Source organism: Mustela lutreola, chromosome 4 (assembly GCF_030435805.1).
Source record: "Mustela lutreola isolate mMusLut2 chromosome 4, mMusLut2.pri, whole genome shotgun sequence".
Taxonomy (NCBI): domain Eukaryota; kingdom Metazoa; phylum Chordata; class Mammalia; order Carnivora; family Mustelidae; genus Mustela; species Mustela lutreola.
The window spans coordinates 107383435-107402236 of NC_081293.1; the positions used below are offsets into that span (position 1 = coordinate 107383435).

Consider the following 18802-nt stretch of genomic DNA (forward strand, 5'->3'; position numbering starts at 1 on the left):
ATGGACACACGAAATCTTACTTATTTTAATGGAACTCGGAGCGCCAGGCGGCTGCGGCTGTGGCCAGTGTGTGGGACGGCACTGGGACATTTCTTCTCTCCGAGGGTCACTGCATATTGGGTTATCCCCGTGGCCTGGAGTGCCTTGTCCCCACTGCTGGTGCTAATGCCAGCCTGGGGCATGTGGCTCTGAAGTGGGTCTTCAGATCCCATGGGAAAGTGATAACAGGGCAGAGGCCGCGGCAGGGCTTTGGAGAGGGGCCTCTGCCAACTCGGTGGTGGGTCTGTATTTATCTTAAAATCACAGGGATCCTTCTTGTTTGCATAGCTCCTGTGAAAGCCTTTGTCCCTTAGAGAAGAGGCAAGGGGGATGGAGGTGCCAAGAGGTGTCCCGGAGTGCAAGGGGGCGGGTGCACAGGCCCCCCGCAAGTGTGCTGAGCCAACAGCACAGGCCTGAGCCCACCAGGGGCTCTGGGCCCTGTTTACTCACCTGCTCGTCTGCAGGGCCCCAGCAACACTCTAGAAATCACAGGATTCCAAGAAATCTGCTGGGAAACCGGCAGGCTCCCTGGTCTTCCTCCTGGGACCCTCCAGCCTCCTGACCTGGGAAACCAGCTTCTGCACAAAACATGCCTCCACGGGGCACCGCTGTCTTCTCTAGAGCCTTGTGCACCCATAAACACTTCTGGGGGGAGGCAGAAAAGTGGTCTCGATTTCTAGGCAAAACGAAAAAAAACCAACTTTCGTAAAATCTCTATTCAATTAGAATGTCGACATGAAGAATTAAGGGAACTGACAACTAGTCAAAAAAGAGACTTTTATCCCTGTAGGCTTCAGGCCAGCCCTGGGAACGGTGGTGCAGTGGTGGCGTGCAGGTGGGAGCAGGGACAAGGCCTCACCGAGGGGCTGCAGTCCCCCATCAGTCCTTCTCCCTGTCGTGGTGTCCATCGTGGGTGCTGGGGCTTCTCTAACTCTCTCCGCTGCCAGATGCCCTCTTCCCCTGGAGAGCTGGCCCATTTCAGACCGATGCGCAGAGACCCCTGCACTTAAGAGAAACTTTCCGTGAGAGTTGTAGGGAATCAAGCTTTTCAGATGGGGAGCAGATTATTGGCAAGGTTTCTGCTTCCCCGTGTGTGACTAGTGTCGGGTACAAGCATAAGCCACCCCCCACCCTGCACTGTCTTCCAGGGAACACAGGTGGATGCCGGCCAGCTGACTGCTGTGGCCAGGGCCATGACCCAGTGACACCAGGAAGGACCTCAGTCCTGAGGGCCCAGGAATCCCCAAAAAGTGTTTCTGATGACCCGCAGAGGTAAGCAGCGCTGGTCGCAGGGACTTTGAGAACCTGTATTTTAGAGCGTGTACTTGGGACTTTTCCTTTCAAAAGGAATATTCCACGGAGTTGGGCTTAATGTGTGTGTGTGTGTGTGTGTGTGTGCTTGCCCCTGCGTGTGTGTGTATGTGAGCGTGTGTGTGCGTGTGTGTGTGAGAGAGGGCTTCTGTGTATCTGTCGTATGTGCCGTGTGAGTGTCTGAATGTGCAAGTGTGTGATTGTGTGTGTGCCTGCATGTGTGTCTCTGCTCATGTGTCTGTGTGTGCTTGTGTTCTGTGAGTGTTTGTGTGAAACCGTGGCATGTGTACGTGTGTGACTTCGGACCCTTCCCAGTCCAAGTTCTGCACAGGACCCACTGTGGTCTTGCAGCCACAGGGGTCACGGGCACAGGTCCTTCCCTGGAAACCATCCAGATGCGCCAGACTTCATGGCTTCTGAAGAGTCTGTGATGTGTGACTCTTACCCGGGTGGTGGTGGGGGGGGTTGGTTCTGTTGAAGGACCCTAGCAATGAGCATCACCAGAGCACAGACCTATAGCCAGGCCACTGAAGGAACAAACACAGACAAGAACAAAAGGCAAAGCCTGTAAATAGCGCTTCTTTGGGGGTGCTCTCCCACTGGTCCGTCTGTTCACATGGAGGGGGGTCCCTGCTCTCCCCTGCCCCATCAGTCTGTTCACCTGGAGGGGGGTCCCTGCTCTCCCCCTTGGTGCGTCTGATCATGTTGGGGGGTGGACACAGCTTTGGGTATGTCTAGGTCTCCCTCGTTGAACTGATTTGCAGAAGTGCCCCCCGCCTCCCCTGTACTGCCTTCTGTGAGGCTCTGGCCTCTGAGGAGGAGGTCCTGGGGGCTGAGTCACTCCAGTGCCCTTTGCCTCTCCCATGCTCGCCCTGGGGCGGGGGGAAGGAGAAAGATCAGGCAGGCTGGGGGTGGGGTGTCAGAGTCCCCGCAGGATCCTGGGCTTAGCTGGCCCTGCCCAGCTCCTTCGAGGTGGCCACCGCCATCTGCACTCCCCAACACCCCAGACGCCTGTCCCTGGATGGGTGAGTGGTGCCGTCCCACCAAGGGGAGGTTCACGCACACGTGTCGTCAGGGAAAGCGGCCAGAGCCACCCTCCATGGCCAGGGAGAGTCTCTCTTGTATGTACATTTTCCTTACAACACCCCCCCCCCATTTTGTATTAGAAAAGGTCTTTGAACTCTCAGGGCACAATCCCTTCTTTGTGCAGTTCACCTTCAGAGGGGCCGGCTGTGTCAGGTGTGGTCAGGCGGCCCTGGCAGTGCCCCAGGTGGGAGGCAGGTGCCTGCAGGGCTGGAGGTTCCCCGGGGCCTTCCCTGTCTGATCTGCCCCTGGTCCTCTCAGGTGTCCCTCCAGGTTTGCAGTAGGATGTGCGCTGTTCCAAATGGTCTCTTTTCTCCTTTTCTCATGTCCCTGGCCTGTGGGAGACAGGTGTGGTCAGGGGTGGGAAGGAGGCCCTGGGGATGCCTCACTCAGCCGCTGAACCGAGGCCTCTGAGGGACGTCCCCATTTGTCAGAACACCGTGGTTACTGCTGCCTCCCCACGCCCCCCACCGCCCACCATAAAGGGTCCTCGTCTGCCATCTGGCCGCAGCTGCCTGGTCATTGCATCAGGAAGCTGCTGGGGTCAACACAGTCTTCCCTTCTCAGAAGTCTCCCAGCTTCGCAGGCGCGCAGAGAGGTCAGAAACCGCTCGCTGCAAAGTGTGCACGTGTTCTCACGGGGAGTTGAGCCCAGCCTTGGGGACCGGAATTCACACCTGCAGTGCAGAGATGCACGTAGCCCTGGGTGGCATCCCGAATGGCACCCCATGTCTGGTCAAGACCTCGGTCCCCACACCTTGGCTCAGGACTATTTGATCACAGCACATCGATCTTTCTGGGTGGTGAGGGGCCCCATGGACGCAGGCGCAGGTGTCCCTGGCCCCAAGAAGCCACAGCATGTAGAGGAGTAACCAGTGCCTCCCTTACCCCCGCCCCCCAGACTGGGCCTCCCAGTCTGTGCACCCGCTTATTAGGGGCCGTACTCGGGGCCACTGGCCAGTGGTCTGGAGCTCTGCAGGTGTCCCCTCTGTCCTTGGGGGAATGTGGGAGGGCGCAGTGAATCGTTGGCTCTGGAGGTACCACCGATGCGGTTGAGCGCAGCTGCCTGTCTCCCGCGGTCGCCCTGATCTCATCTGGAAACATACCTGTGCTCTCCCTACCTGGTCCACGTGGGGATCACACGGCAGGGTCATGCTGGTGCGTTTGGCCACTGTCATGCAGTCCACGGTCTCATCCCCGCTGGTCTGGGCCCTTCTGTTCCAAGGTGGGTCTGGTCCACACAGAGGTAAAGGAAGGGGACACAGGGGAGGTGTGGTGGGCAGGGGGCTGTGGGCCTGCCCTGCTCTGTTCTCTGCTCCCCAGTGCTGAAGCTGGAGGAGGGAGCAGGGACGGAGGGAGGGAGGCTCTTTTAAAGCAAGATGAGAAATCTGTTTCAAGTCACAGTTTGAGGCCAGGCCCCACACTTGGAAAACACTGTTGAAAAACCACGAACAACTTTCCATCAGTGCGCGGCCAACTGCATCCCTCTTTAGTTTAGGCACAAGCTGCGGACGTGGATGGAAGAGGGGGCACAGGCTGGCTGAGAAGAAGACTGCTATGTCATGCAGCCCTCTCCTCTGCTCCCACCCTGTTAGGTACATCTGGGCTGCCTGCTTCCGGTCCTCCCCCTGCGCCACGCCCCCGAGAGCCTTGGAGCCCGTGGGCCTTCATCCCTCCGATGGAGCTCCAGTCGGTAAGGGCCTGGGAAGGGGTGCTGGCACCAGAGCTGCTCGCTGGGACTCCCTGTGCGGGGGCCCCGGCGAAGTCCACAGCCCCGGGTCCATCCCTGCCCGCACCTGCAGGGAGGGGCCATCCTAGCCTGGTTGCTGGTGAGAAAGTACAGAATAAATGAGAATAGAAGACACCAGCTGCTCGCCCTGAGCTTGCCAATCAGTGACATCTGGGCTCCGGAACCCCTCTCTGGACCATTACTCACCTCTCCTGGGATCTCCAGACTCCAGGGGGCACCAGACTCACAGGGGGGCTTGCTGAAACCAGGCTACAGGGCCTGCCTCAGACATTCTGCCTTTGGAGGTCTGAGGGGAGGCTGCTGATCCAGGGCTGTACTTTGAGAACCATTGAGTCTAGGGGGGGTCCCCCATGGAGCTACGTGATGGGGGCGCCCAGGTGATGGGACAGGGGATGCTTCACAGCCACAGTGCTGGGTTTCCCTGCACCAACACAAGACGACACTTCCATTATTCATCTTTTAAAATAAAAGTCTTAAGTGGTTGCTTGAAACTTAATTTCCAGTGTTACTTCAGGTCGATGGAATATTTGAGTTCTGCACTCGGGCCATGCCCTTGACAGACATGAGGAGCTTTAAAATACCAGCAAGGCAGGTGTGCATGGTGTGTGTGCTGGTGGGATCGGGGCTCGGGCGGAACCCAGCGTGAAACTAACCCTCTGACTCTTACGTGACAATCGTGGGGAGTGGATTTCCCTCGTGAGTTCATTTCTCCTTCGGATTTGTGTTTGTGCCATTTTGTGACCCTGTATCTTCAAGATGCTTTCCCATGATCGTCCCTGTGTGGAGCACTTGTGCTCGTGTGAGGAGGCTGGGTTTTCCTTCCTGTAACCTGACCACAGTGGCTCTGGGAACCACTTGGTTTCGGAGAAACAGAGGTGACTTTATTATCCTAGCTCACCTGCAGACAGTGTCGGGCACATGTTAGTCCATGCCGAGGGCAGTGTCTGGCTCTGTGGGAGGCAGCTCAGACACTCAGTTTTTATTTATTTATTTATTTATTTATTTACTCAGCTCATTTTTAAAGAAGCCACAGGACGGCTTTTATTAGCCTGAGATACGAACCCACAGGAGGCCTGATAGTAAATAGTGGCGTTGACTCAGTGTTTCAGTCGGTCTGCATGTTGTCCTGGGAGACTGGAAGGTTGAAGGCCGGGGGTGCTGCCTGAGCGGTGCTGGGGACGGTGCTGGGGACACCAGCTCTGGTGACAAGGGATGGTGATGTGGCTGATGGAAGCCAGGGCCTGGATATTGGAGGGGAGGGGAGCCAACCCAGAGCACCCCCTCCTTTCCACCTGACGTTTCCGGCCCTGCTCTGGGGACCTGCTCTGGGGGCTGCATGTCTGCATGTGCAGGGCTGGCTCTCTGCTTCGTGCCCCCAGGCTGTGTGCTTGGAGCCAGGGCTCTGTGGAAATGCTTCCTGTAGCTTTTGAATTGTGGACATTTTCAGACCTCTGCAGGACTAGAGAAAATGGCCTCGCAGACACCCTTGAAGCCGCCATCCGCTTCTGTGATTTAAACCCATGTGCAATTCTTGGGTTAGAAATCAAAATTCCGGTATGCCTGGCTGACTGGTGGTAGAGCGTGAGACTCTTGATCTCAGGGTCATGAGTTCGAGCCCCGCGTTGGGCATAGGGATGACTTGAAAAAGAAATTCCACGGAGTAAGTGTGAAGATCTCATTGGCTTTGTTAAGTAATTCATGGCGCTGGCGGCATCCTATAGGCATGTAGACATACGCCCTCAGGAACAGTGCAAAATGGGAGATTTTCATAGGGAGGAAGGTGAGACAAGGAAATTACTAGCAAAGACAAGCAAGGATTGTTCCAGGCAAGGTCATCGTCCCCAAGGGAAAGGGCAGGGGTTCTCACTGGGTGGAGCACCTCATCTTCCTTTGGGGGCAGGGAGCCACGGGACAGATCACCTCACTGATGCTGACCCGGAAATTCCTGACTGACTGTTACGACAGCTTTTCTGGGGGAGCCTGGCAGCACGGGTAGGTGTTGTATGACGCCCTGGCTTGCTGACTTGACCTCAGCGGTTCTGTCTGTGGTGGGGGCCTTCTTCCTACTGCTCGTCCCTTCTTGTCCAGAAGGTGAGGCAGGTGGATGCTGGCCTGGCTGGCCCCGGGAGCTGGGCAGTGTGTATCCAGAGGCCTTGTGTGGAAGCATCCTGGCTTTTAAACTTCGCAGGTCCTATTGGCCTTCATGTTGGCCCCACAAAATCCCCACTTGGTCTTTGGGACTGGTTTCCCTGTTTTGTACCCATCTCTCTGATGGGGAAAGCTTGAGTGCTGGAGGAGAGAGGGATGGTCCTCCGGGTCAGGAGATGAGCTTGGGCTCTGGCCCAGGAGCTCCCCAACAGTGCCTGGCGTTGGCTTATCCGAGACACTGTTATCAGTGAGTTAGAAACAGAAAAGGCACCGAATGCAGACATGGCTTCCACTCAGAAGCAGGTCCCACGGGCACCCGGCTCTGTGACCCACAGGAAAGCAGGTGGCGTCAACCCGGGTGGGACTTCTCATGGTGTGCCACGGCTGCCCTCTCCTGGCTGCACGTTGCAGGCTTCAGACCTGGTCTTTGCCTTTTCCCTAGGGGCCCACGCTAATCCCACGCCCTTCAGGAGCACTGAGAAGGCCAGCGGTCCTCCGGGCGCGAGGACACGTGGGAGAGAAGACGCGGGACCAGAGCACCCACCCCCGCTGGTGTCACGGGACAAGGTATTCCTGAGACAGCTGCCGCTGCATCTGGGGCACTCGGGCTTTGCTTCCAGAAGACCGGTTACTCAGGCTGGACTAGCCGGACGGAGGAGCAAAGTGCAGCTGTGCGTGGCCATCGGGAGGGCCGGCGGAGGTGGGGGGGTAGAGGCAGGACAGGCCGTCTCCGGGTGTGAGAAGCAAGGCAGCGTCTGAGCCGGCCGTGGCGGGTGAACCATGCACGGTGGCCCAGAGAGTGACGTGAGTGACAGCGGGACGCCATCCTGCTGAGGATGAGCTCTGACTCCCAGAGGGCGGTGCAGTCAGCCCAGACGCAGCGTTTCTTGTCCTGACCCGAGGGAGCTGGCTCACAGGAGCTCCTGGAACCTCCTCACCCTCACCCCGCCCCCTGGCAGACATCACCCTGCAGCTCAGATTCCCGTCCTCCTCGTGGGGATCCCCAGTCCTCCTCATGGGAGTTCCCAGTGCTCCCCATGGGGTCCGCAGTTGTGCACACAAGGGCATTTGTGTCTGAAGATGAGCTGATCACAGTGCGCCCCATTCCTGTTGGCAGCTCCCCCAGGCTCACCCACCATACCAGGAAGTTCAAAGGGGGGTTTTCAGGCTAACTGGAAAGGGTGTCGGCCAAGGTGCACTGGTCATGTTCTGGGAGCGGGGCTCGCTAGAGGTTCGAGGTCAGGGATCCCTCCGGGACACCAGGGGACCCTGCTGCCGTGGGCTTGTCCTGGTCCAGCAGCGGGCTCCCCACCCCCGCCTGTACCTGCTTCTGTGAAAACCGTGTGCAGCCACCCCCCGGAGGGGGCTCTGCTTTCTGCACAGATGGGGGATATGTATTCAGCCTTGGGTCCCCAGGGCCTAGGGCCTCCTGCCTGTGCTGTTGGGGTTTCCGTGGTTCCTGTTGACCTTGAGCCCACCTGCGCCCCACCCGAGCCCCAGCGCCCTGTTCCCTGGAGCCCCAGCCACCCGGCCTCAGGGGAGGGCCAAGGGGCTGCAGCCCGGGGGCGGGTTTGATGGTGAGGCATTCTGCGGACCGCCTTTGCAACTCTTAGTCCCACCTCTAACCACCCCCCTCCCTAAAAACCCAAGAGGATGGGATCACGGAGCTTCTGGGTTGGTGAGCACATGGAGATTGGGGACAGTGGACCCTGGTCGTGGGGCATGGGAGCGCCACACCCTCTTCTTCTCCCATCTGGCTGTACAGTCCCATCCTCTATTGTATCCTTTACTGGTAAACATGACTATGGGTTTCCCTGAGTTCTGTGAGCCCCTCTAGGGAATGAAAAGAACCTAGGGAGGAGAGTGTTAGAACCTGCCATTGGTAGTGGCAGATCAGAAGCAGAGAGGCCAGCCTGGGGCTCCCAGCTAGCGCCTCAGTGTGTGGGGGACAGCGTGGGGGAACCAAACCCATCACCTGTGGGGTGTGATGCTGTCTTGGGTAGGAGGGGCCAGAAGTGAGTTGAATTCTTGCTAGTATCTGAAACTCCCTTGGTGTTTTGGGGGGGACCCCACCCCCACTCGTGAATTGGGTCTGAGACCCACAAAATATCATAGTTCGTAGGTTCAGTGTTCCATAAGAAGTTGATGAGCAAATATGGTTTTCTAGAACAAACGCAACTGAGTCATTACACTTCTTACCCCAAGTGAATGTTGTGGGCAGTGAAGGTTATAAAACCCATTTCTGTAGTTCACATGGCAGGTTGGGGGTGATTTTGGGTAAACGCATCTTGAATTCAGAAGGACAAGACCAGACATACTGGGTAGCTGAGCTGGGTCCTCACCCACCCTGATTTGTGGCAAACCCTGGGTCTTTCAGGAGGGAAGACAGACACTCTCAGTCTTCTTGTCTTCAGGACGGAACAGCAAGGGCAAACTTACCGCTTCTCTTCTTAGGGTGTCTTATTCTCCTAAAAACTGCTCCCTGGTAAAGCTTGGGGCTCCTGATCGGAATTATGCTTTCATTAATGCCAAGTAAAACATTTGGGGCTTTTGTTACATTTAAACGGTAGTCAGTCTTGCCTCCCACAGCCTCGGGTGGGCCGTGACTTGATGTGGGGGGTCCTTGGGGTCACGGGAGTCGGGTGGTCCATCGACCTTCCCAGTGTGGCACCATCTTTCTGGCCAGCCCCACTGGTCTGGTGGCCTCCCCAACTGCTTCTCTGCTGTTCCTTTGTTTTGTCACGCTGACTGTTAGGGTGGCTGTTCGCATACTTGGAATTCTGAATGGCGTCTCTTCCCGGGCTAGTGACATGCGACCAGTCCTCTCCCGGGATGCTGAGGGGCAGCTCGCTACCCGGCAGGTGCACGGTCCCAAGGGTGGACAGCTGATGCCCCGACCGCCCTCCTGCGCCCACACGGCCTCTCTGTTTCTCACCCTCAGTACCGCATCCAGTCACTCACCGCAGACGGTGGCTGCTTTATTATACAATCAGCTTTGTAGCCAAGGCTTTTGCCCGGTGTCGGCTCATGAAGTGTTCTGAGCGCGCATATCGCAGGCCGGGCTAAGCTCGGTGTTTGGGAGGCTGCTGTGTTCAGTGCATTTTCCAGTCCACATTACTTTTAGCCATGGCGGTTCATCTGGACACAGCCCCGGTGTCAGTCAAGGGAGGTCTGTGCTGGTTAGTTTGACACAAATGGCCTACGGTGCCCTGCGTCTGGTAAGGACTCCATCAGGAGACCCAGTGCTGCTGTCCTACCCTTATCGGCGCTGGCTGTCTCTAGGGCCGATGAAGTGACTGAATGGAGAGCCAGCTCCAAACATCTTCCTTGGGATTCTCACCTTCCTCAGCCTTTTTCAACAGTGGCCAGGTCGGGGCTTCCAAAACATGGGTCAGATAATGCCACTCTGGTGCCCACACCTATGTCTCATTCAGAAGGACATGCAAAGTCCCATGTTCGAAGACCCCATCTGACCTCCCTGCCTCCCCCGTCACCCCCTACTCTCCTGGCATCCACAGCTCCTGCTCTCCAGCCAGCCCCCCATGACCTTGAGAACGTGGGCTCTGGGAGGACGGGGGGCTAGCCTGCTTTGTTCCCTGCAGCCCAGCAGGGCCAGCTGCTATCCTAGGACAGAAATAGTATAGCTGGGGTTTTGTAAGCAGCTCTTAAATGACTGCTGTTTGTCCCCCTTCCAGAACATTTTGAGAACAACCAGCAGAACAGTGCTAAGTGCTGTCAGCGGGAGGATGCAGGCTGCTTCGGATCGGGGAGACTATGCCGACAGGTATGTCCGCGAGCCCTGACGGAGCCTGCTCCTCTGCACTGCACAGGGGCATGCAAAGACCTGCCTGGGATGGCGTCAGATCGGGTGTGCTGTCTGGGGTGAGGATGTGGGGTTGCAGAGAGCTCAGAATACCTATCGCCAGGGAAGGAAGAGTGGGGGACTGGTCTTCTCGTGCGTGCGGTATGGTAGCATCAGACAAACCCTGAGCACGGAACACTACGTGGAATAAGCCAGTCCCAGAGGATGGGTATTGCAGGATTCCACATGCACGAGGCCCCTAGAGCAGCCGGGTTCCTGGAGAAAGATGGGTGGTGGGTGCCAGGGGCTGGGGGTGGGGAGCGAGGACCCGGTGTTCAGTGGGCACGGGGTTTAGGGTGAAAAACCCTCGAGGTCTGTTTTACAACAGCACAGAGGTACCGAGCATGGATAAAGTGAACGTTTCAGAATGAGAAAGACGGTCGGCTTCATGTTTTTATTGTGGTCGTTCTGCCACCATAAGAACGTAGCACTGGGCCATCAGAACTTGGAAGTCGGCATGCTTCTAAAAACACGTGGCCTGCTTGGGATTCTGCCTCACACTGGCCCTGTAATCTATGGTTTTACTCACCCCAATGAAAATTAAACGTTGATGCATACAGAGAACAAACTTGATCTTTCTGATGGCAAACACAGGGAGCCTGGATGCAGACCTTTTTTATCCTTCCTGGTGACTAGCACATTTCCACCATGTTCGCTGAGGCGAGCTGCCCGTGTGGCCCACCTGCCAGGCCACCGGAACCGCTGTGCCCCCAGCCCTCCCCGTGCACCTCAACGCACCTGCCCTCCACTTATTTGCATGATTCCTCCTTCTTCTTCCCCATAAAACTCCCCATTGTTGAAGCCCCCAGCTTACAAGGCAGAGTTTGGGTTACAGAGACTAGTAAGATCCCATCCTCCCCGGGGGACCCTAAATCCAGGGCAGGAGGGAAGCATAATCCGAACAGCAGATAGGGCAACATGGGACCCTCCAGACTCCACAGGGATGCATGGGGGCGTCGGCTGCATCTGCGGGAGTCAGGAAGACCTGGGGCTGGGGACTGAGCTCGGGGGGACTGACGTGGAGGACCGTTAGCTGGAGCCAAGGAAGGTGTCATCCCCACTAATGGGGAACAGCAGGCACGGGAGGAATGTGGCCCATTTGGAGAAAGCGGGTTAATTGTAGGGACAGATAGTAGCCACCTCTGCTGGCAGCGCTGCTGGGTCAAGCCACTCTGTTCCGGTGACACAGGCGCCCTTCTGTGTCCTCTGGGCCTCTTCCTTCTGGGGTCCAGATGAAGGAGAACTGGGTGCAAGTAAACAGAAGCAGCCCTGATGCTCTTGAAGACCCTCTCAGGAGTGGCCGGTGTCCCCAGGGTGCTAGTAGAAGCCCCCAGCAGGGTGGGGGTCCAGAGGCCTTGCTCCAGGAAAGCTCTGGAAACAGGTGTGAGCAGAGCAGGACCTGTCTGTCCTCGGGAGGCTGTGTGAGCTCAGAGGGCACCTGCGGGGTTTGAAGGAACATCGCTGCATTAACAGCTAAAGGAACCTAAGGGAACGGGCAGGGAGCAGGCAGCCAGGACGAGCGCACTAGGACTGTGTTGTGGGAGGACGGCTGGCATGGCCAGTGGGAGAGCTCCTGCGTGGAGAGAACAGGTGACCCCGTGCAGACAGGGAGGGCCTGGGGCAGACCCTAGGGAGGTGTGGCCCTGGCAGCTGGCAGGGCAGCAAGGGGGCTCATGGGATCTGTGGCGTTTGTGCTGCGATCTGAAGTCTGTGCCCCTTGCCGCATGACCATGGCTGGAAGCCGGGTGTCCTGAGCCCAGATGCTTCCTGCCTAGCACGTTAGGACAGCCTGGGCCAGAGCGGCTCATCTTCGCCGGCCCGAGGACAAGGATCCAGCCCTGTAGCAGAGCAGGGGAACGGCGTCCCTGTCTGAGAGCCCTGGCCTGAGTGGCCTCAGCACATCCCTCCTGTAGGGCCCCTGGGTTGAGGTAAACGGGGTCCTGTAGCATGGGACACGAAATGGACCCTCTAAGAGGTCCTCATCCTTGCTGGCTGTGGTCATGCCCCTTGCACCGCCTTCCTAGAACCGTGGAGGGCACCAGACTCGGTAAGTAGCCGCCCTGCCCGGGAGCCACCAGGCATTCAGCTGCAGCCCCGAGTCACAGGTGAATCCCGCCGAGGCCTGGCTCTGCCTCGGGGGTCAGCTACCTGTGACCCAAGCCCGGGCTGCCTCCTCCAGACCGCGGAGCCTGTTAGGACAGTGACCCGCCCTTTGGGGGAGCCATCGGAAGCAGGGTCCCAGCTGGGGACAGATGTTAGTGAATGGCTTTAAATACACTCCTGCTCCATGACAGTCATCCCCGGAACTCTGGCACAGCCCTGGCGGGGTCAGCTCTACCTGCAGGCACCCCGCTGTCACCCGGACCGCTGACGAGCAGATGCAGGCCACACGGGCCATGTGAGTGAGTGAAGCACGGCCAGCCTTCCTGTCTCTGCCTTTTTCCTTCATATCCAGAAACTCCCAGGGACCTTCTGTGACAATTGTGAGCTTCCAGGGCAGCAGTGGCCCGGGCCCCTGTTGCCGAAGGATGTCTGCAGCTGGGAACGTGAGCGGTGACTTCTGTTGGCTTCTCCTGGTGGGTGTCTGCCCGCTGCGGTGGAACATCTCCGGGAAGCTGCTGGTAGGTCAGGTGGCCCTGGGGCTTGGGGGCGAGCTGTGTTTCCGGCTGCTAGTCCTTCGGACATGGTTCAGCCAGTCTGAAAGGGTAACCTGAGCTGGATCCTCACTAAAGGAGGAAAGTGTGCACTGCAGTTTCCATGTCTGCAAGAGCGTCACCGCTCAGCTGCCCCCTTTGATCATAGCTGACCCTGTAGAGGAGCTCATTCGTGGTAGCTAGCAGGGAGCAGTGTGAACTTGGGGTAAGAGCAGCTCCCTGGGGTCCTGGTGGTTGCCAGCAGTGTGCTCTTGGCCACTGCGCTGGCAGGTGCAAACCCTCTCCGGAACCCATCTGCAACGCATGGGCAACCCTGCACTAACCCCCAGATGAGGGAGCCCGCAGCCGCACGGGGACCCTTATTCTCCAGCTTCCTGATGGTGCAGAAGGCAGCAAGGCTGCCAGCCTCGGCCCTGGCACGCCCCCTCGCTCACTCACCTCTTGAATTCCAGTGCACCTGTCCCACAGAGGGCTCCTGCCGCCTGAGCGCACAGACCCCCTCCTGCCCCTCAGGACAGTGGCGCTCTGCAGAGGACATGGCCCCAGAGCGGCTTCCAGGGACTGATGTCACGACGGCCACTGTTGTGATGGGGGTCCCCATCTGGGTAGCTGCGTGCCCGCATTCCAGCACTCCGACCGCACCTTCTCCCACCTTACCCGGAAGGTAGGGTGCGGGCGGCAGGGGGGCCAGTGTCCGCTCTAGACCCCGATTCTGGAGCCATGCCCAGGGAGCTGGCGACGTCACTGTCCCCCTGGTCACCCAGTGGTGGTTGCAGCCCCAGTGCCCTGGGCCACACAGCCGGCCACTGTTTTCCCAGAGAGCCCACGTTACTGGGCGGGCTCTGTAATTCAGACCGGGCCTCACGCATCCGGACTGGAGCTGTGAATAATGGCGCATTCCCAGTGCACAAGCAGCGCATCACAGCATGACGGGCCACGGGCGGAAAGGCAGGTGCCCAGCCCATGTTGGGTGTTTTTCACAGAAACATCAGAGGTTGTGACCTTCAGGGAGCATGGCCTGTATGGCCCTTACTTCAGCGCCAAGGGAGAGGATTTGCATTGCAGCTGGGATTAATGCCGCCAGAGCGGGGCTCTCAGATTGTAGCTGCCCTCAGTGTCCCCGTGTCCCCTGCCATCCTGGCTTCTGACTCCATGTACCTGGCATGTCTCACCAGTGCCTGGTGATGCTGGTGCCACTGGTCCTGGGACCCCACTTTGGGAACTGGGACAGTCAGCCCCGCCATCAGATTCCACTCGGTCTCCATCCCTTCTGCTCAGACCACTGTGTTCTCTGAAGCTGTCCTTCTCTCTCCCCACAGCTCCCTCGGCCACAATGGCTCAGCATGCTGGCCTCGTCCCAAGCAGCTCTGTCCCCCTGCTCAGTGTCACCCTGGAGCCGTCTCCATGCACGTTCCTGCTGATGCGGTGGACCCCGCTGTCTGTGGCTTCCCAGACACGGATGCTCGGGCGCCGCCCTGTTTGGGGTTCGGGGTGCAGGTGGCTTCCCAAGCAGCTCTGCATCTGAGAGTGGATTTCGGAGACGGCTCTGGGGTTCAAGTGACGGTCTGCAATGTGTCTGGGGGAATGGTGGTCACTGCCTACCACCAATTTGGAAAAGGTAGGGTACTTGGTGTCAGGATCTGAACCCAGGCAGGGAGTACAGGTACAGCGAGACCCTGGAGGTAGCACTGGCCACACCAGGGCTGAAAGGAGACCCCACTCCTCCCCACTCCACCCGTGCCTGCCGTGTTCTGATAACAAAGGCTCAGTTGCCCACACTGTGCCTCCCCCATATACATTTCCTCATTGAGTCCCACCATCACTCCACACATTTGGAGGAGCACGGGGAAGCCAGAAGGTCAGGGGTTAGTCATGTGGTCACACACCTAGCGAGCCATGTGACCCCTCCACGGGGAAAGCTCTGAGCTTTGGTGTGGACTGCGGATGCGGTCCTTCAGGTGCACACACACACACACACGCACACACTCGCACACGTGCACGTGCACACACACAACATTGCACACTTAATCTTTTGCACTAAGATGTCAAACACTTTGCATTTAGGCAAAGTCACAAAAGCTGTCTTTCTCCAGACATCTTGGCACTAGAACCAATCTGCGTGGACAAGGACCGAGTCCCCAGAGCTGGTGTTGGGGGGTGGAGGCGGGGGGCAGAATTCCGACCTTGTCCTGCTCACCAGCACCATGTCACCGTTTGCTTTTTGTTTATTTATTATTATTATTTTTTGAGTATGGTATATTCTTGAAGTTCCAACCCCTACCTTATAGGGAGCTGGGGGCCATGAGTTCACCCCTCAGGCACAGTGCTCGTCTCTGAGATGTCTGCGCAGTTGAATATTTAGTACATTGGACTGTGCGTTCCGGCTACAAGTCTGAGGGGGCTGGCTCTGCTTTCTTTTTATCTGAATGGCCACACCCAGGTGCTGCTGGCTCTGCCCTTGGGGATCGGGAGAGCACCAGTCTCACCCCCCAGCCTGCCCTCCTCACCCCTGCTTGTGGGTTGGGTTCTGCTGTCCGTGCAGCTGAGCTCCCCTCTGTTACTCGTCTTTTCTAAAATTACTCTGGTTATTTTTACTTGTCCGTTTTCCCACGTGGACTTTAGACTCCCAGTGGCTCGCATGAAAACAACTTATGGGCCTTTTTGTCCACATAATGTTAAATTCATGAGTTGATTTCCGCAGACTGTTTATGTTCAAGAAGCTCCCCCCTCGTGAAAATACCTTTCTCTGCCCAAGTCTTCCTTGTGTCTTTAGGAGCATTTAAAAGTGTCTTCGCAGAAAAAGTACACGATTCTCAGGAGAAATTTTATTTTCTGTGCTGGGATATGTGGATCTTTTCTTTCATTTTCTCTTCCAGTGGGTTGTCATTGGGATGTTCAAGAGTCGCTCGTGTTCGCTATTGAAATCTGTCCCCTCTGTCGCTCTGAATGACCACAGTGTGTGTAGTTACTGTGAAGCTCACTCCTTAGTGTTGGCCGGTCACGTGAACAGTATTTACAGATGGGGACACACCATCCCCGATCCTCCAAGCTGACACCTGTCCCGTCCTCGTCTCACTCACTCAGCGTGGCTGCTGCTTCCAAAACAAGGTGGCCGAGGACAGAGGACAGTGGCATCTTTGTTTCGAGATGCTTTTGGTGTCACCTGTTAAGCTTGGTACCAGATTTGGGGCCAGTAGAACTTCCTGAATGTTGAGGAGCTTCTCATCTTTCCTCCTTTTTCAGGACTTTTTAAAAAATTTTAAACCCCAGTTAGGTCGCATACAGTGCGGTGTTAGTCTCAGGTGTGCAACACGGAGTCAACATTGCCTTCCATCACGGCAGGTGCGCTCCATCATCCCCGTCACCCGCTTCCCCCCACCCCACCTCTCTTCTGGTGACCAGCAGCGTGTTCCCTGCAGCGAAGAGTCTGTTTCTTGCTTTGTCTCTTTCTGCCCCTTTGCTTTTTGTTTTGTTTCTTAAGTTCCACATACGAGTGAAATCGCATGGTGTTTGTCTTTTTCTGATGGACTTATTTTGCTCAGCATAATACTTTCTATCTACCTCATTGCAAATGGCAAGAGGTCATTCTTTTTGATAGCTGAGTAATATTCGGTTGTATATATGTGTGTATACACATACCAATCTTCTTTATCCGTGCCTCATTTGATGGACATTTGGGCTGCTTCCACAGTTTTGCTGTGGGTGACAATTCTGCTGTAAACATCAGGCTGCATGTGTCCCTTGAATCTGTAATTTTGTATCCTTTGGGTAAATGCCTCCTAGTGCAATTGCTGGGTCGTAGGGTAGCTCTATTTGTAACTTTTGGAGGGATCAACATACTGTTTTCCAGAGTGGTCGCACCAGTCTGCATTCCTACCAACTGTGTAAGAGGGTTCCTATCAAGGGTTTTTAAATTTTTAAAATTTTTAATTTTTAAAAAATGTTTTATTTAGACACAGAGAAAGAAAGGGAGCCCAAGAGCAGGGAAGGGCAAAGGGAGAGGGAGAAACTGAATCAGACACGGTGTGATATATGGAGCCCAATATGGGGCTCAATCCCAGGGCCCTGAAACCATGACCTGAGCTGAAATGAAGTCGGATACTCAGGGGTGCCTGGGTGGCTTAGTCAGTTAAGTGCCTGCCTTTGGCTCAGGTCATGATCCCAGGGTCCTGGGGCCAAGTGCATTGAGTTCCCTGTTCAGCAGGGAGTCTGCTTCTCCCTCTCCCTCTGCCCTTCCCCACTCTTGCTCTTTTTCTCTCTCAAATTAATAAATAAATCTTTTTTTTTTTTTAAAGGAACCAGTCTTGGAATTTGGAAATTGACTACATTTCCTCTTCTAAGTTTATCAATTTCTGCTTTTATCTTTACTGACGTCTTCCTGCTTTTAAACAATGCTTTTGTCTGGGTTTCCATTTATAGTTGGATGCTTGCATTATTATTTATTATTTAAGTAAAATCACCACCTGTCGCATGGCCTTTCTCGTGTTCTGGCTTCAGTATTAATTCAAAGTTCCAGCCCATCATGATGAGCAGATATTTTCTCCCATTTTGCTTAAAAAACATGCCAAGGTTGTCTTTGTGGCTTAAAACGTGGTCAGTGTTAGAAATGAAGCGATCACAGCTGGCAGGTTGTCGGGTGTCCTAGCCCCGTGTCCCTCATCAGAGCGGGCGTGTTGGCCCCTCACCTCTTCATGTCCTGAGCACCTGCACTCCCCCTCTGTCTGGTCCTCCTGATCATACCCCTGCCAGAAACACATGTGCGTGTGTGCGAGTGTTATATGTGAGTGTGAGAGCATGTGAGGAGGAGGGGGACCTGGCCTGAGGCAGGATTTGGGGGGTCCTCCCCCTCAGTCCCTCTCTGTCTCAGCAGATAGCCCAGCACCTCTCTGTCCCACGCTCTCGTGATTGCTGGATCCTAGAGTAAGGCTGTATCTAGTTTTAAAGAAACCACCCTACTGTCCCTCAAAGCAGCTGCACCATATTTTTTAAGTTTATGTATTTATTTATCTATGTCCGGCATGGGTCGGGGACTCGCGACCTTGACATCTGGAGTCGCCCACTCCTCTGACGGAGTCGGCCAGGCGCCCTGCATGGGCAGTCTCACATCCCCACCAGCGGTGAGCGAGCGCTCCTGGGCCCCACATGTTGGCCAACGGTGGGTGTCGTCGGGGGCGATCGGGGCTGTCCCTGAGTGGTGTGGTTCCCATGTACTCGGCCTTGATGCGGGATGCAGAGCATCTTGTATGTGCTGGTCCCTGTCTCACCATCTTGGGTGCCATGCCTCCGTCCAGAACGCCCCCGTCCAGTTTCTGATCAGGCTGTCTGCTTGCCTATTCATTGAGTGTTGAGAGACCTCCGTACGTTGGCACAGCGGCCCGGATCAGACGCATTGTTCAGAATAGGCTTGTCAGGAAGACTCGTGGAATACTGGTCCCACTTCTTCCATACTCAGACTTGTTACATGTGAATGACAGCTTGCTGCCTCTTCTGTCCTGGTCACACGTTCTTTTCTTGAGGAACAGAGGGGTTTCTCTGCCCTTATCTGGCCCGAGTGGGGTCCTTGAACTGACATCATCTGTATCTGATGTCAGGATCAAGTGCATGTTCTCCGGCCACAGACAGGTACTCAGAAGTGCCGGGGCTGGGTCCTCGTCCTCGGGGCCGCGGGGAGCCGTCCGCGGGACCGTCCACACTTCTGTGCTGTGGGGCTCTACGGTCAGCTTCCTTTTTCCTCCTTGGAGATGACTTGATGGCTTTGTCTGGCTCAAAGTCATTGTTTAGATGTGAGGTCCCTGTGCGGGAACGCGTCTCGGCGCCGGCTGTCCCACATCAACTCGGTCTGCTGCGCGCTGTGCCTTTCCAGGGTGTCGGCATGCTTCATTTCCTTTGTTTTGGGAAGGATTTTTTAAAAAAAGATTTTTATTTATTTGAGAAAAAGGACATGAGTGGGGGGAAT

At 56.2% G+C, this 18802-nt stretch overlaps 1 protein-coding gene and 1 long non-coding RNA gene across 2 annotated transcripts in view; one reads left to right on the top strand and one right to left on the bottom strand.

The window, feature by feature from the left end:
* Window positions 1–495: 495 nt before the first annotated feature.
* Window positions 496–9054, bottom strand: LOC131829171 (uncharacterized). The gene is made up of 5 exons (XR_009352756.1): window positions 8770–9054; window positions 3554–3663; window positions 2566–2768; window positions 899–1039; window positions 496–715 (listed from the first exon to the last, which is right to left on the bottom strand). It is a non-coding gene; the product is annotated as an uncharacterized LOC131829171 (long non-coding RNA).
* An 87-nt stretch (window positions 9055–9141) lies between these two features.
* PKD1L1 (polycystin 1 like 1, transient receptor potential channel interacting) overlaps window positions 9142–18802 on the top strand; it is a 97502-nt gene continuing 87841 nt past the window's right edge. Inside the window, exons 1-5 of the mRNA XM_059172526.1 lie at window positions 9142–9548; window positions 10026–10114; window positions 12648–12768; window positions 13299–13510; window positions 14166–14464. Of these exons, the coding sequence (XP_059028509.1) occupies window positions 9525–9548; window positions 10026–10114; window positions 12648–12768; window positions 13299–13510; window positions 14166–14464 (745 nt within the window). The 5' untranslated portion in view covers window positions 9142–9524. The remainder of the gene's footprint in view (window positions 9549–10025; window positions 10115–12647; window positions 12769–13298; window positions 13511–14165; window positions 14465–18802) is intronic.